At 47.7% G+C, this 14,724-nt stretch overlaps 1 protein-coding gene across 3 annotated transcripts in view; it reads right to left on the bottom strand.

Moving 5' to 3' along the window:
* The window catches only part of RBMS2 (RNA binding motif single stranded interacting protein 2), a 99,235-nt gene that overhangs the window by 27,524 nt on the left and 56,987 nt on the right, over positions 1-14,724 (bottom strand). For all 3 annotated transcript variants that reach the window (XM_029594822.1, XM_029594823.1, XM_029594824.1), the window contains exons 3-5: positions 14,487-14,545; positions 11,806-11,897; positions 5,765-5,922 (exon numbers count right to left, since the gene is read on the bottom strand). In XM_029594822.1, coding sequence (XP_029450682.1) covers positions 5,765-5,922; positions 11,806-11,897; positions 14,487-14,545 — 309 coding nt within the window. The remainder of the gene's footprint in view (positions 1-5,764; positions 5,923-11,805; positions 11,898-14,486; positions 14,546-14,724) is intronic.

The following is a 14,724-nucleotide window of genomic DNA, read 5'->3' as shown; positions in this document are numbered from 1 at the left end:
TAGCAATGAATCAAGCAAGAATATAACTGTAAACATGAACGTATAAACATGTAAACTGTAGCTTTCATTCTTAGTATGCTGCAATAACATAACTGGAACATGCGCGCGCAGCTGCAGAAATTTCCCTGTTACCCACTCCTAGTCTTTGGGCAGGCGTTTGGACTGAGCCGTGGTACTACAGGAACGAAAATAATCAGGTAAGAACCAATTTTCTTTTCCCTGTACGTACCCGGATCAGTCCAAACCATGGGATGTACCAAAGCTTCCCTAAACCGGGTGGGACCTTGTGAGTCCCGCATGCAGCATGCCACTGCCAAAATCTCCGGGCGCTTGAACGTCTAAACTGTAGTGGCGAACAAATGTATGGAGCGTCTTCCAAGTAGCGGCTCTGCAGATCTCCTGAGGCGATACCAACTGGCATTCGGCCCTAGAAGCTGCTTGAGAACAAATAGAATGGGCCTTCAGACCCTCAGGAATCGGTCGTCCTTCACAAAGGGATGCAGACAAAATGGCTTCTTTCAACCATCGAGCAATCGTTGTATTAGAAGCATTTTGACCTCTCCTGGGACCGCTCCAAAGGACAAACAAATGATCACAGGGTCAGAAAGAATTTGTGACTTCCAAATAATGTAGCAAAGCATGTCTAACATCTAGCCTACGAAGCTCTTGAGCATGTTGTGCAGTGTTCGCTAAATCAGAAAAAGCTGGAAGCTCAACAGACTGGTTTAAATGAAAGAAAGATACCACTTTGGGCAAGAATGACTGTAACATTCGAAGAGAAACCCCTGAGTCAGAGATTCTCAAGAAGGGTTCCCTACAGGAAAGCGCTTGCAACTCCGAAATTCTGTGAGCTGAACATATGGCCACCAAAATCACTGTCTTCAGGGTGAGGTTCTTCAACGTTACCGACATAAGGGGCTCAACAGCGGGTCACACAATCCGCAAAGAACCACATTAAGACTCTATGACAGACGGGGGGCTTCAAATGTCTTACTCCTCTGAGGAAACGTACCATATCAGGATGTGACGCCACCGAGCTACCAACCAGATTGCCTAGGGTCGCTACCTGCACCTGAAGGGAATTAAAGGACAAGCCCTTAGCCAAACCATTTTACAAAAATCTTAATGTCTGAACAATCGTAGCGTGTCTGGGAAGGATTTCTTGCTCCCGACACCATGTCTCAAACCCTCTCCACACTCTACTATAAGAGAGAGAGGTAGATGCTTTTCTGGCTAGTGATAACTGCCTCAGAATATCCTTTCTTTCTCAATTTCCTCCTTTCAAAAGCCAGGCCGCTAGACAAAAGCGAGCTGCCTGGTCGAAATATATAGGACCTTAACGGAGAAGATGTGGAAGATGTCCGAGTTGCAGAGGTCCATCTACGGCCAGATTGATGAGATCCACAAACCACGGTCATCGGGGCCACTCTGGAGCTACCAGGATTACTCTCCCTGGGTGGACCTCTATCCTGCGAAGCACCTTGTCCACTAGAGGCCAAGGAGGGAACACGTACAGGAGAACTGAGGTTGACCAGGGAAGCAGTAGTGCGTCGACCCCCTCTGCGCCGTGATCTCTCCTGCGACTGAAGAAGCGAGGAGCCTTGGCATTGCCCCGCGTTGCCATCAAGTCCAGATGAGGAGTCCCCCATCTGCGAGAAATGAGATCCATTGCCCAGTCTGAGAGCTCCCACTCTCTGGGATCTATGCACCTGCGACTTAGAAAGTCCACTTGTATGTTGTCCTTCCCGGCGATGTGAGAGGCCGCTATTATTGCCAGATTTTGCTCCGCCCAATCCATGAGCCGTTCTGCCTCGTCAGCTACAGCTTGGCTTCTGGTGCCTCCTTGATGATTAATATAGGCCACCATCGTCACATTGTCAGAGAGGACGCGAACGGCCTGATGGCATAAGTATGGAAGAAAGTGTTGCAAAGCCAAGCGAACCACTCTGGTCTCTAGGCAATTGATCGACCATCTGGATTCCTCCAGGGACCAACTGCCCTGCACAGAATGATATTGGCAGACAGCTCCCCAGCCGGAGAGGCTGGCTTCCGTAGTCACCACTGTCCATCTCGGAATCTCCAGATCCATTCCTCGAGACAGGTTGTGCGGGCAAAGCCACCACCCAAAACTAGACTTGGCGTGATCGGTGAGTGGTAGAAGGAACTGAAAATTCTCCAACTTGGGATCCCACCGGGAAAGTAATGCTTGTTGTAACTGTCTCATATGAGCGAAAACTCAAGGAACCACCTCCAGAGTGGATGCCATCGAACTGAGCACCTGAAGGTAGTTCCAGGCCTTGGGCAAGGGAAGATCCAAGTGCTGAACTTGGTCCATCAGAAGAAAAAAAAAACAAAACTTTCCTGACTGCCGTGTCGAACCTAGCTCCCAGAAATTCCAATGACTGAGAGGGAACTAGGTTGCTATTGGCCTGATTGATGACTCAACCAAGGGATTCCAGAAGAATGGTCACCTTGTGGACTGCCTCCACACAGCCATCCCTGGACTTTGCCCTGATAAGCCAATCATCCAGGTATGGGTGAATAAGCAGGCCTTGCCTCCGGAGAAACGCTGCCATAACCACGATGACCTTGGTGAACGTCCGGGGCGTGGTCGCGAGCCCAAAAGGGTAGCGCGTAGAATTGGTAATGCATTCCCAGGATCATAAAATCGAAGAAACTTTTGATGATCTTTGCGTATGGGAATGTGCAAGTAGGCCTCCATCAGATCCAGAGGCCAGGAATTCCCCTTTGCGTACTGCCACGATGATGGATCGCAGGGACCCCATACGAAAGTGTGGCACCTTGAGAGACTTGTTTACCGTCTTGAGGTCGAAAATCGGCCGGAAGGACCCCTCTTTCTTTGGAACTACAAAGTAAATGGAGTACCTCCCTTTCTCCCAGTGCCCTGGGGAGACCGGCTTCACCGCTCCCAGAGCCAGTAGATGCTCAAGAGTCTGACGAACAATCTGCCGTTTGACTTATGAGCCACAAGGAGATATTCGGTAGAAATCTCTTAGAGGCCGAGCAAATTCCAAAGCGTAGCCTCGTTCAATTATACTTAGCACCCACTGATCGTAAGTAATGTTGGCTCACGCCTCGTAAAAATCGGGACAGGCGACCCCCTACCCGAGGGATCGAGGGATGGGTCGGCCCCATCTCAATTGTGTATTCATGGAGGTGGGAGAGGAGGCGGCACCACCCTCTCGGAAGACTTTATGCCCCCGAAAGGACGAAGACCAGGCTTGGTTCCTGGGTACTGCTTGCCGTGGACTAGCTGCTTGCTGCCTATTCTGTCGAAATCTCCGCTGTTCCCGAAAGTGAGAGTGCGATGAAGGAAAACCTCTGAAGGGTTTTGGTCTGTCCTCTGGCAATTTGTGAACTTTGTTCACCTCAGGGACGTGATCAACTGCTCCAAATCCTCCCCGAACAAAAAGCCCCCTTTAACCGGCATAGTACCAAGCTGGGCCTTGTAGGAAACATCAGCTGACCAGTTCTGGAACCACAAAAGCCTTCTTGCCAACACCGATGACGACAGAGTACGAGAAGTGTGGATCAGGTCATATAGTGCATCCATCCCATATGCCACTGCAGCTTCCAAATGCTGCGCCTGCTCAGACTCCGCCGGAAAGAGGTCATCCCTAGACGTGAGCAATTGCTGTACCCAGCGCAGGCTCGCACGCAGCATATAAATGCTACACACCATCGCCCGGATACCCAGGGCCAACACCTCAAAAATGCATTTGAGCAACACTTCCAGCTTGCGGTCCTGCAAGCCCTTGAGAGCCATCGAGCCTGCTACCGGGATCAAGGTTCTTTTGGCAACTGCCGAAACCGAAGCGTCCACCTTAGGAGACTGCAATAGATCCAAAAAATCATCCACTAAGGGATAAAGCTTATCCATGGCTCGTCCAATCCACAGACCAGCATCCAGAGCATCCCACTCCAGAGTCATCAGCTGCTGCAGCATGGCACGGATCGGAAAAACCCGGGTCTGCGTTCGAAATCCCGCTAGGACTGGGTCCACCGAGTCCTGCGGTGGAGCAAGCTGGGGGAGCTCCACCCTGAGCTCTGAAAGAACTGCAGGAATGAGAGGCTCTAATTCCTCTCTCTGAAACAGGTGGACCACCTTAAGGTCATCGCCATCCAGGGGATTCTGTTTCCCCTGATCCTCATCCAATCCCCCCACCCCCACCCCCGCGGGAGGGGATAGAGAGGCCCCTGCATCAGCCGCTGCATGTCCCGGCACCACAGGAGCGGCAGAGCGCTGTGGCTTCAAATGGCCTTTTAACTTGGCTACCCGTGAAGATTCGGGTCTGTCTATGCGCTTGGCTACCTTGGGAGCCAGTCCCTGCACAGGTCTCACAGGCAAAGCAGCAGCTTGCGGAGACCTGGAAGCCAAAAATGCTTTGTGCATAAGGACGACAAAATCTAAAGAAAAAGAATCAGGATCAACATCCTGTCCCCCTTGGAAAAAATCCTGGTCCTGATCAAACAATCATCAGGACTGGTAGGGACCGGTGACAGGGCTGGGAGAAACAGCCCCTCCCCCATAGCATCAGCCTGAGCTGCTGCACATGTGCTTAAGGTGGCTGCTGACCCTGCACGGAGGGAAAAGGGATCAGCACTGAAATCTCGCTGAGCAGGGCGTCTGGAAGCCCCTCGATGCTTGGGCAATGCTGCAGACCCTGAAAAGGAGCTGCCTTCTCCACCAGGTAAGCATCGGGAAGAAATCCCAGCTCTAGAAAGCCGCGCAGTGGATTCACCACATGCTACACACAAAGATGGCTGCGGCATCGTGGGGGGAGAAAAGACGGCCCGAAAAAAGCGGCAAAATTCGACAAAAACGCAGCGATTCCGATGGGCAGGGGACCTGGATCATAACTGACCAAAAAAGAATTATTTTTTTTTTTAAAGCCAAAGCAGCCTGGGGTAAGAGAGGGACTGGACCACCAGTAATCACTTACCCTGCTTATCTGCCTGGAGCCCCGTGGGGTTACCAATCCCAGCTCCTTTAACCTGCCACCAGAGAGGATGACCCTGCAGGATCTAACAACCCTCTGCGAGGATAGAGAAAACTTCTCTCAGCAGAAGAACTGTCTTTTTTTTTTTTTTTTTTTTTTTTAAACTTGCTTGATTCAGAACTTATAGCTAGTTCAATTTTAGTTAAATGTAAGGGATAACCTAACCCCAGAAACAGGGCAAGACTGCAGGGTTTGCACCACCTCCATCTGCTGGAGACAGAAAAATACTGAAGGGATGCAGGAGGCACACCAAGTTAAGTGAGGGTGCCTTTCAAGTTTTTTTCTGTCTCCACTTGCCGGAAGGGAGGCATAACCCATGGTTTGGACTGATCCGGGTACGTACAGGGAATCAGGGTTATTAACTGGCTCCAGGTGGAACCTCCCAGTGCACACAGGGAGTCTGTGGTGCAAACATTTCTACAAAAGACCATAGATGTAATGGGTTAAGCCCAGGACTGGCTCAGCTAATCAGGTTGATCTAGGTCTTTTGAGACTCAGTAGGCCCTCATCTGGTGAAGTCCAACACCCCACTTTTACAGCACCAACTCAAAGCCCTCACATTCCTAAATGGCTAGTCCCAATGGCAAAGGGGTCCTCACCCGACAGTCCATCCCAGCTGATCCTGCTAGTGCAAGGGCCCTCAGATGGCGAATCCTAATGCCCATTTGGTCATATTGGCATGGGGCAATCACCTCCATTGAACACCACCCTGCAGCTGATCACACTGGCATAGGAGCCCTCACCTGGCAAAGCCCACCCCCCGACTGGTCCCACTGGCATCCCGCAGAATGCGAGTGGAGATGACCTGTCCGAAGGGCTTCAGCATGGACTCCAGTTCCTGTTCATCCATGGTCACCGGCAGGTTGGAGATGTACAGGTTAGTGGGGTCCTGCTCCTGTTGCTACAGAAAGAGAAAGGATGGTGGAGAAGAAAGCATAAACATGAAGAACTCAGAACCCTCCTCTCCACCAAAGCAATATATGCAACCATTCTTGCCACGTTAGACACACAATGGGGCAGATTTTAAAAAAGTAGGCACGCATGTACTTTTGTTCCCGCAACCGGTGCAAACAAAAATCCGGGGTCAGCACGCGCAAGGCTGCGCAAAATCGACAGCCTGCGTGCGCCAAGCCACGCAGCCTGCCTCCATTCCCTCCAAGGCCGCTCAGAAATCGGAGCGACCTCCGAGGGAATTTTCTTTCCGGCGCCCCCCACCTTCCCTTTCCTTCCCCTAACTAACCCGCCCCCCCAGCCCTAATTCCCCCCCCACACACACACCCCTTTATTTCAAAAGTTACGCCGGTCCAGGGGCCGCGTCCACGCCCCTAGGAGGCACCTGGGCCGGAACCACGCCCATGGCCCTGCCCCCAGAACACCCCCCCGATGACGCGCCCGCCACGACATGCCCCCCAGGAAAGCCCCGGGACTTATGCGCAACATAGGCTCGGCGCGCACGGGGGGGTGGAAGGGGCAGCTTTTCGGGGGTTACGCACATATCTTACGCACGTACCCCTTTGAAAATCTGCTCCAATATGCGCCTTCCTGCTATCATCCTTATCCCCCCCCCAATCAGAATTACAGCAACCCAATAATTTTTAGATTAGTCTCAAGTAGCCGGACAGAGCCTCAAGTGACTGTCACTGAGAGAAAGTATTTTTCGTGGAGTTAATCCCAGCACTGCTCTTTAGACACATTTAGACCCTTGACTTGGCCACCCTCACCTCTCGCTACTACTAATCATCACTTTTATAATGCTACTTGATGCAGTGCTGTACAAAAATACATTGTGGCAAAACAGAGGTCTTGCATGGTTTGTAGTTTATTTTTCTGCCATGTGACACTTTTCCCTAGAGAACTCATTTCCTGTGTGCTGTCCTGCAGGTGGTGTTTGACCTCTGCCTGTAGTTCAAGCTCAGGCTTTAGGTGCTGCCTTGACTGAAGGTGGCTTTGATCAGCATACACATCCCAGCAGCCCTGAGTGCATGTGACACTGAATCACCCTGCAGTGCCATTGGCCAGAAAGCTAACTGTTAATACTGTGTGCACTGATTGGCCCTGGAGACAGAGAACTCGCCCTGAGGGTTCTGGAATTCTCCATCCTCAGCTGGGAGTGCAGAGGAAGCAGATCTTTGTGCTGAGGCCCTGATCAACTAATGTGGACAGCCTTTTCCTGAGCTCTGCAAGCACTAGCAAGATAGTGAAAAGCATTTACCTAGCTTTTACTGTTTAATCCTTGTTGTTTTACCTGTTTCTGTTTGCAGTTTAATCCTTTTATCCGTTCACTTTTCCTACGTTTTCTTAATAAACTCAGTTTGTTAGCTCTGCCTGGTAACAATCCTGGTATTGTGTATATTTGGTCTGAGGATGTATTTCTAGGAGCTGTGTGACCCTTAGTTGTGAGTGTCCCTAGAAACTATGAGGGATTTGCGGACAGAGGAACTTGCTTAGAGGTAAGCAGAAACCCAGGTGGCAGGTTGGCCACTGCAGAAGCAATGTGCACAAGTTTAGGCGGGCCTGTGCAGTGCTTGGCGGGACCCTCTAAGTGGTCACAGGGTTAATCTGCATGGGTATTAGGGGTGGTGGTGCTGCGGCGTTACGCGACATATATAAAAGACAGTCCCAAGCTCAGCAGGATTTATAATCCAAGCAAGACAAACATACAGGGCAAAACCGAAAATGTAATTTATTAAGAAACTGGATACAGTCAATAAGTGGAACAATCACAAGTTAAGATTTAAAAGCAGCCTCATAAGGTGGGTTTTTAGACTGGATTTGAAAGAGGCCAGACAGGGAGGATGATACAACTCTGGAAGTCTGTTCCAAGCATACGTATGGCAAGGTGGAAAGCAAGGAGCCGAGAGTTGGCAGTAGAAGAGAAGAAATAGATAAGAATGACTTGCCCAATGAGCATAGTTCATAAGGAGGTGTATATAAAGAGTTGAAAGGAGAGATAGAAAGGCAAGGTAGAGTGAAGGCATTTGTAGGTGAATAAGAGGAGCTTGAACTGTATGTGGATGTGGACAGGGAGCCAATGTAGTGACTTGGGAAGAAGGATTATATGGGTGTAGCAACACTGGCAAAAGATAAATCGTGTAGCTGAATTTTGGATAGATTCTAGTAGAGAAAGTTCACTGGGAATAATCCAAGTGGGAGGTGATGAGAGTGTGGATACAGGTTCAATTAGTGTGTTCACAAAGGAGAGAGCCATTTTTGTGATATTATAAAGAAAGAAATGACATATTTTAGCAGTGTTTTGGATGTGGGTAGAGGAAGAGGGGAAGGAGACGAAGATGACCAAAATGACATGCTGAGGGGACTGGGAGAATGACAATGTTATCCACAGAAATAGAGAAAAAGGGGAAGAGGCACTTAGGGAAGATAATCCATTTAGTGTTTCTGCGATGAGTTTCTTTGCATAGATGTTTACTAATGAGGATGTTGGGGAGATATCTCAAGGGTGATGATTCAGATGAATTGAACCCAATCACAGTGAACCTGGAAGACGTAGTAGGCCAAATTGAAAAGTAGCAAATCATCCGAACCAGATGGCATACACCCCATGGCTCTTAACAACTCAAAAATGAAATCCGAGATCTATTACTAGTAATTTATAACCTAGCATTAAAAGCAACCATTGTACCTGAAAACTGGAGAGTGACCACTGTAACCCCGACATTTAAAAAGGGCTCTGGGGTGATCCAGGAAACTATAAACCGGTGAGCCTGACTTCAGTGCCAGGAAAAATCGTAGAAACTATTCTAAAGAACAAAATCACAGAACAAATAGATAAACATGGTTTAATGGGACACAGCCAAACTGGATTTAACCATGGGAAGTTTTGTCTCACAAATCTGCTAGTTTTTGAAGGGGTTAATAAATATGTGGATAAAGGTGAACCGGTAGATTTAGTGTTTTTGGATTTTCAGAAAGTCTGACAAAGCTCCCTCTGAGAGACTTAAGAAAATTTAAAAAGTCACGGGATAAAAGGCAATGTAATTTTGTGGCTTGCAAACTGGCTAAAAAAAAAAATAAAAAATAATTCGGAACAGAGAGTAGGATTAAATGGTCATTTTTTTTCAGTGAAGAATGGTAAACAGAGGAGTGCCTCAGGGGATCTATACTTGGACCGATGCTTTTTAATATATTTATAAATTATCTGGAAAGGGGAATGATGAATAAGGTAATCAAATTGCAGATGACAAAATTATTTAGAGTTGTTAAATCACAAACTGATTGTGATAAATTGCAGGAGGACCTTGTGAGACTAGAAGACTGGGCAACCAAATGGCAGATGAAATTTAATGTGGACAAGTGCAAAATGATACACATAGGGAAAAGTAACCCATGTTGTAGTTACACGATGTTACGTTCCACATGAGGAGTTACCACCCAGGAAAAAGATCTCGTGTCATTGGACAATACACTGAAATTATCAGCTTAGTGTGCTGCAGTGATCAATAAAGTATATATAATGTTAGGAATTATTAGAAAAGGAATGGTGAATATAAAAGAGAATGTCATGTTTTGCTCCATGGCGAGACCACAGTATTGTATGTAATTCTGGTCACCACTGGAAAAGGTTCAGAGAAGGGCTACCAAAATGATAAAGAGAATGAAATGGCTCCCCTATGAGGAAAGGCTAAAGAGATTAGGGCTGTTAAGCTTAGAGAAGAGACAGCCAAGGGGAATAAGATAGAGGTCTATAAAATCATGAGAGGACTAAAATGAATCAGCTATTTACTTTTCAGATAATACAAGGCCTAGGGAACATTCCATGAAGTTAGCAAGTAGCACATTTGTAACAAATTGGAGAAAGTTCTTTTTCACTCGATGCACAATTAAGCTTTGGAATTCAATGCCAGAGGATGTGGTTAAGGAAGTTAGCATGGCTGGGCTTAAAAAAGGTTTGGCCAAGCTCCTGGAGAATTCCATAAATTGCTATTAATCAAACTGGCTTAAGGAACAGCCACTGCGTATTACTGCCATTAGTAGCATGTGATTTATTTACTGTTTGAGTATTTGCATCCTGGATTGGCCACTGTTGGAAACAGGATGCTGGGCTTGACAGATCTTTGGTCTCACCCAGTATGACAACAACTCCTTAGGTTCTTATGGAAATGGGCTTGAAGGGGAAAGATAAGGAGTTTAATGTGGTGTTGGGACAACCAGGCAACTCTCAGAGTGCCACTTCAGCAGCAGCTCAAGTAGCCAAAGCCCAGCAAGTGAACCACATCTACTGCCTGATCACTGCACCTGTCACTCCCAATGGCGAGGGAGGCAGGATAGCCTGTATAGCATAACTCTCACATGGCTCAGAACTGCACTCTTGAGTGCAGGGCCTCCCAGGGGGAAAAGTGAGGGAAAGGGGAATGAAGAAAGACTGTGTGGGCCTTGCCCTTTGGGAGGATCCTGGCAGCTCTGGGGGCTGTGGCCAGTAAGTACGTTCTTTAAGAAATAACTGCTGTGCTGCCAGCATGATACCTTCCCATCAGCAGCAGGAGAGCAGCATTTCTCATCTGAGGCGATTTGTGGGACAGATTGGTTCTCATTGAGCCCTACAACCCCCTAGGGTCAACCCTCCTCACAGTTCATAATCCTCTACCATAGTATGATAACTCAGGGTACTCTTTATGTTTCACCTGCTGTTTACCCTGCATTGCTCGCTCTGGTCCGTCCATCCGACCCTCTGTCTGCCTGCCTGTGTCTCTGCGTGTGTGTAAACAGAAAGTAGAGAAGCAGTGTCTCCCTGCCCCATCATGTACCTGGTCAAGTGACAGAAGGAGGAAAGTGTGGAGAAAACATCTAGGCTAGCAGAGCATCACTCTAACCATGTTTCTGCATATACTTATTTAAATATCTGTTGTGCATTTGTAAATCTTAATAGATGTATGTCTGAGAGAATGCTGTACGCATGAGGGATGTACATTTGTTTTAAACAAGGGAGTAAAACATAATGAATGAGGACATTCTGAACAAAAGAATTGAAAACAGCCTCTAACAAAAATACTCAAAATGTTTTAGGTACTTTTATATTTGGCTTAAAAAAAAAAAAAAAAAAGGCCTTCAGCAGAACTAGGCCCAGGCCTGAGGCTAAGTCCCATCGCTGAGGCTGGGTCCTAACTGTACATCAAAATAGCAATGTCCGCGTGGGAGGAAAGCACCACAGTGGCATCACTGCAGTGTCCCCTTCGGGCAGACAGCGTCATTTTTAGTTGACGGAAGAAAGACGGCAGGACTCGCCTCAAGCCAGGCCTGGTCCTAGGCCCAGGCCCATTTTGAAATCAATGAGGCATATAGATTGCTTCCCCCATTTACTTCAATGTAAAACAAATGACACAAATAAACAAAAAATATTTTTCGTTTGAGAAGAACCTGACAAATGACTGTGCCTATGAAAAAGACCAAACACACACATTTTCTGACTCTGGACATCCCCGGTAAACAGTATACACATCAAACCATGTGATTGCAAGGCCCCACCATAAAGGCTTATGGCTTCTTCACAACTGTACAACAAGTAGTCGAAGAGATGGGATTCAAATGGGGTGGGGACAGGGTTTGAACAGCTCTGAACATAGTACAGTAAGATGTGTAAGCATCTGTGGATGCCCATGCATGTAACATATGTTTCTGTGCATTTTCACAAGCCACATCTTTACCTAGGCCTTGGCTGCCTGAACTCCCGACACGCTGAGTCCTCTTGCTGAGAGAACCAGCTTCTCGGACTCACGTGCCATGCAGGGATAGCGGGGGAACACGCACTCACAATAGCCGTCATTCTTACCTTTGCCATCTGTGCCTGCACCCCACTGGCTTTTAGAGCAGTCACTGCCTTCTGAGCTGCTGCTGGGCTGTCAAAGTCCACAAATCCGTAGCCTGCAAGAGAGAAAATACTAGTGCCCAGGGGTCTTGCTCTCTGGCCACCAAGTCACTGAAGCCAGAGGTAGCACAAGGAGAGCTCTGCAAAGCCCCTACTTTTAAGATCCCTCCCTACCCCCATTCCATCGCAGGCTAAGCTGTTCCACACTTTACTCCATGGTTAGCTAGGCATACCCAAGGTTTTTCTACCACTTTCAAAGGGATGGCTAAAGGATTCTCACCAACTTCATGTGAAACCTAGGATGGCTCAACACCAGCAGATAATGTATTCCCCACTTGGGCTGGACCTAATATAGTAACATCAGCAGATGAAGACCAAAATGGTCCAGTATGCCCAGCAAGGTGTTTTACGGTTATAAGCACTGCTCTGTGCAGGTTAACCTAAGAGTAAAGAGGCCCCATCTCCCCCCTTATAAACTTTAAATCATGCCTTCTTGCGGTGTACAGAGGGCCTGTCCTGGCCACAGAAGCACAAGATCGGACTGTCCTGCCTTCCCAACATCAAGAACCATATGTTTGCTATAAGTTATGCCCAGACAGATCCCAGGAATGCATCACTGGTTGGTTTTAACTGCAGCCCTTATGCAGAAACATTTCCCCAAAACAATCTGACAGACTTCATGGGCATCGTTGGGTAATGGTCAATGGAAGAAGAAATGTCCAATGACATTACAGCACTGTTACATTTTGACCGGTGATCAGTCACTGCCAAAAGTACATAGCCGGACTGCACTTATTGCTCTCATTTCTGTAAAATGGAGATACACAATGTCACATGGCATGACTTGAGTCAGTAGGACGTCCCACCGGACAGCCTAGTCCTCCACAGCACATTGTTGCTTTCTGTGTGCCCTTTCTTGCAGGCATTCCTTCTCTCTCCTTGCCTCTATGTTCTCTTCCTTGCTACTGCTTTTCCTGATCTTCCCAGCCTCCCCTTCCCCTGCACCCTTAGACATTCCTGGCATTTCAGGAATGCTCAGAACCAAGCCCACCCACATCTTCAACTTTACTTTTGGTGTGTGTGGCATCCGGTTCACAAAGTTACCCTCCCTCATTCTCCCCCCTCCCCCCATTTCAGCAGTACACCTAACCCACACACACACACACACACACAATTACAGCAGGCTGAGGGGAGGGTAAATATTGCAAAACCTACCCAATCGAGGCCAATATCGGCAGGGCAGTAAATCAGCCTTTAAGGCCTCTCAGAGTCTTTGCTAATAAAGTAAGATTAGGGTTAACCACAGTTCAACATCATGCAGCTTTCAAACCTCCTTCCCCACCCTCACTTTTTTTTTTTTTTTTTAATTCTCTGCTCACAGTTCTAAATGTTCACTGGGTCCCCTTGGCTTATGCATCTGCAAGCACCCCTCGTCCTTACTAAAAGCTAAATGTGTCTTGTGGAGCAGGGTATGAGAGATTGGTCCAGTGTGGTGCACTCCTTTGTAGAAAGGCAGAGATGCTCTAAGCCAGGAGAAGGAGCAGAGACCACTAGAGGAAGAGGGAGCTGTGTCTGGTGCAGAGATAGGAGCAGCAGAGAAACCTGTTTGTCCTCCATACTAAGCGGGTGGAAACTCTTCCAATGGAAGTAAAAGAGAAGAGAGAAAAACAGGGAGTTCCCTTCTAGTTAAGCAGGAGTAAGGCGTGCCCGCCAGGCATTCTCTGTGGTATTCTAGTTGAGGAACAAAGTATGTTCTCTAGATGTTCCCAAGAGTATTAAGTGAGAGAAAGCTGGAAAAGCAGAAATCTGAAGGAGTTTGATTAATACAATACAAGCTCAGGCATTTCAAGTGGAGTATAACACGTTATGGGAGCTCTGGGATATTCAGGAGAAGCTGCGAAGAGAGAGAAGGAATATCTGTGGAGTCAAGGCAGCAAGGCAAGTGCTGGGTAGAAGTATTCAGGTAACCTTTGTTAGAAAGCACTGGAAAGAGGGATGTACAAGGAAGTGGCTCTCTCTCTATTATCCAATATCCCAACCCCCTTCTAGAAGGAAACATCTAGAAAATCTTCACCAAGTGAAGATTTTTGTCCGAGGTTCTTTTTGTCTGAGGAATTATTCTGTCTTTATGATCTAGTGCAGATGTTTCTACTCCCATTTGTGTCTACTGCAACCTCATCATTATGGAGTTACTTCGACAGTAAAGAAAGTCCCTGGGAACACAGAATTGTCAGTGTCGCAATTCAAATGTGGAACTTTGAGGCAACACGGGTCCAACTAGGAAGGCCTGGGAGCCCATCTCAGTGACCCTGGCAGTTACCGGCCTACTCATGCAACAGAAACACTCTCCTGTGTAGTAGCAGCCTCTTCCCGCTGTCCGATCCTTCCAGTGATGTCAGAACATAAGGCCTGCAACGTCACAGCTCTATGACAGCAGGACCAGTCACCACAGGTTACAACGGAACAAGGGTCTTTTTCTTAGCAACTAAGTAGAGGGGAATCATTCTAGTTCTACATCTCCCACTGACTCGCTGTGTATGTAATTCTGGGCAAGTGACTATAATCCTCAGCTGAGAGAGAGAGAGAGGGAGAAAGAGAGAGACAAACAGACTGACCTCCAATGAACTGATGCCTGCACTTCTTACCTTTACATTTGTTGGTAGTCTTGTCCAGAATGGCTTTTGTCGAGACAATTTTACCGTACCTGGGTGGGGGAGAGAAAACAAAGAACTGAGATTCACTAAACAAACAGCTGTCCTAGGAATCTGGCGGGGCTGGGAGAGAGACATGCTGATCCCTCCAGCCCCCTTCCCACGTTATTGTGTTAGTATTGCAGACCTTGGCTGGGTCAGAGGGCGAGGCAAGGAACACACTGCTTCCAGC

Source organism: Rhinatrema bivittatum, chromosome 3 (genome assembly GCF_901001135.1).
Source record: "Rhinatrema bivittatum chromosome 3, aRhiBiv1.1, whole genome shotgun sequence".
Taxonomy (NCBI): Eukaryota; Metazoa; Chordata; class Amphibia; order Gymnophiona; family Rhinatrematidae; genus Rhinatrema; species Rhinatrema bivittatum.
This window is presented reverse-complemented; position numbering and strand designations above follow the sequence as displayed.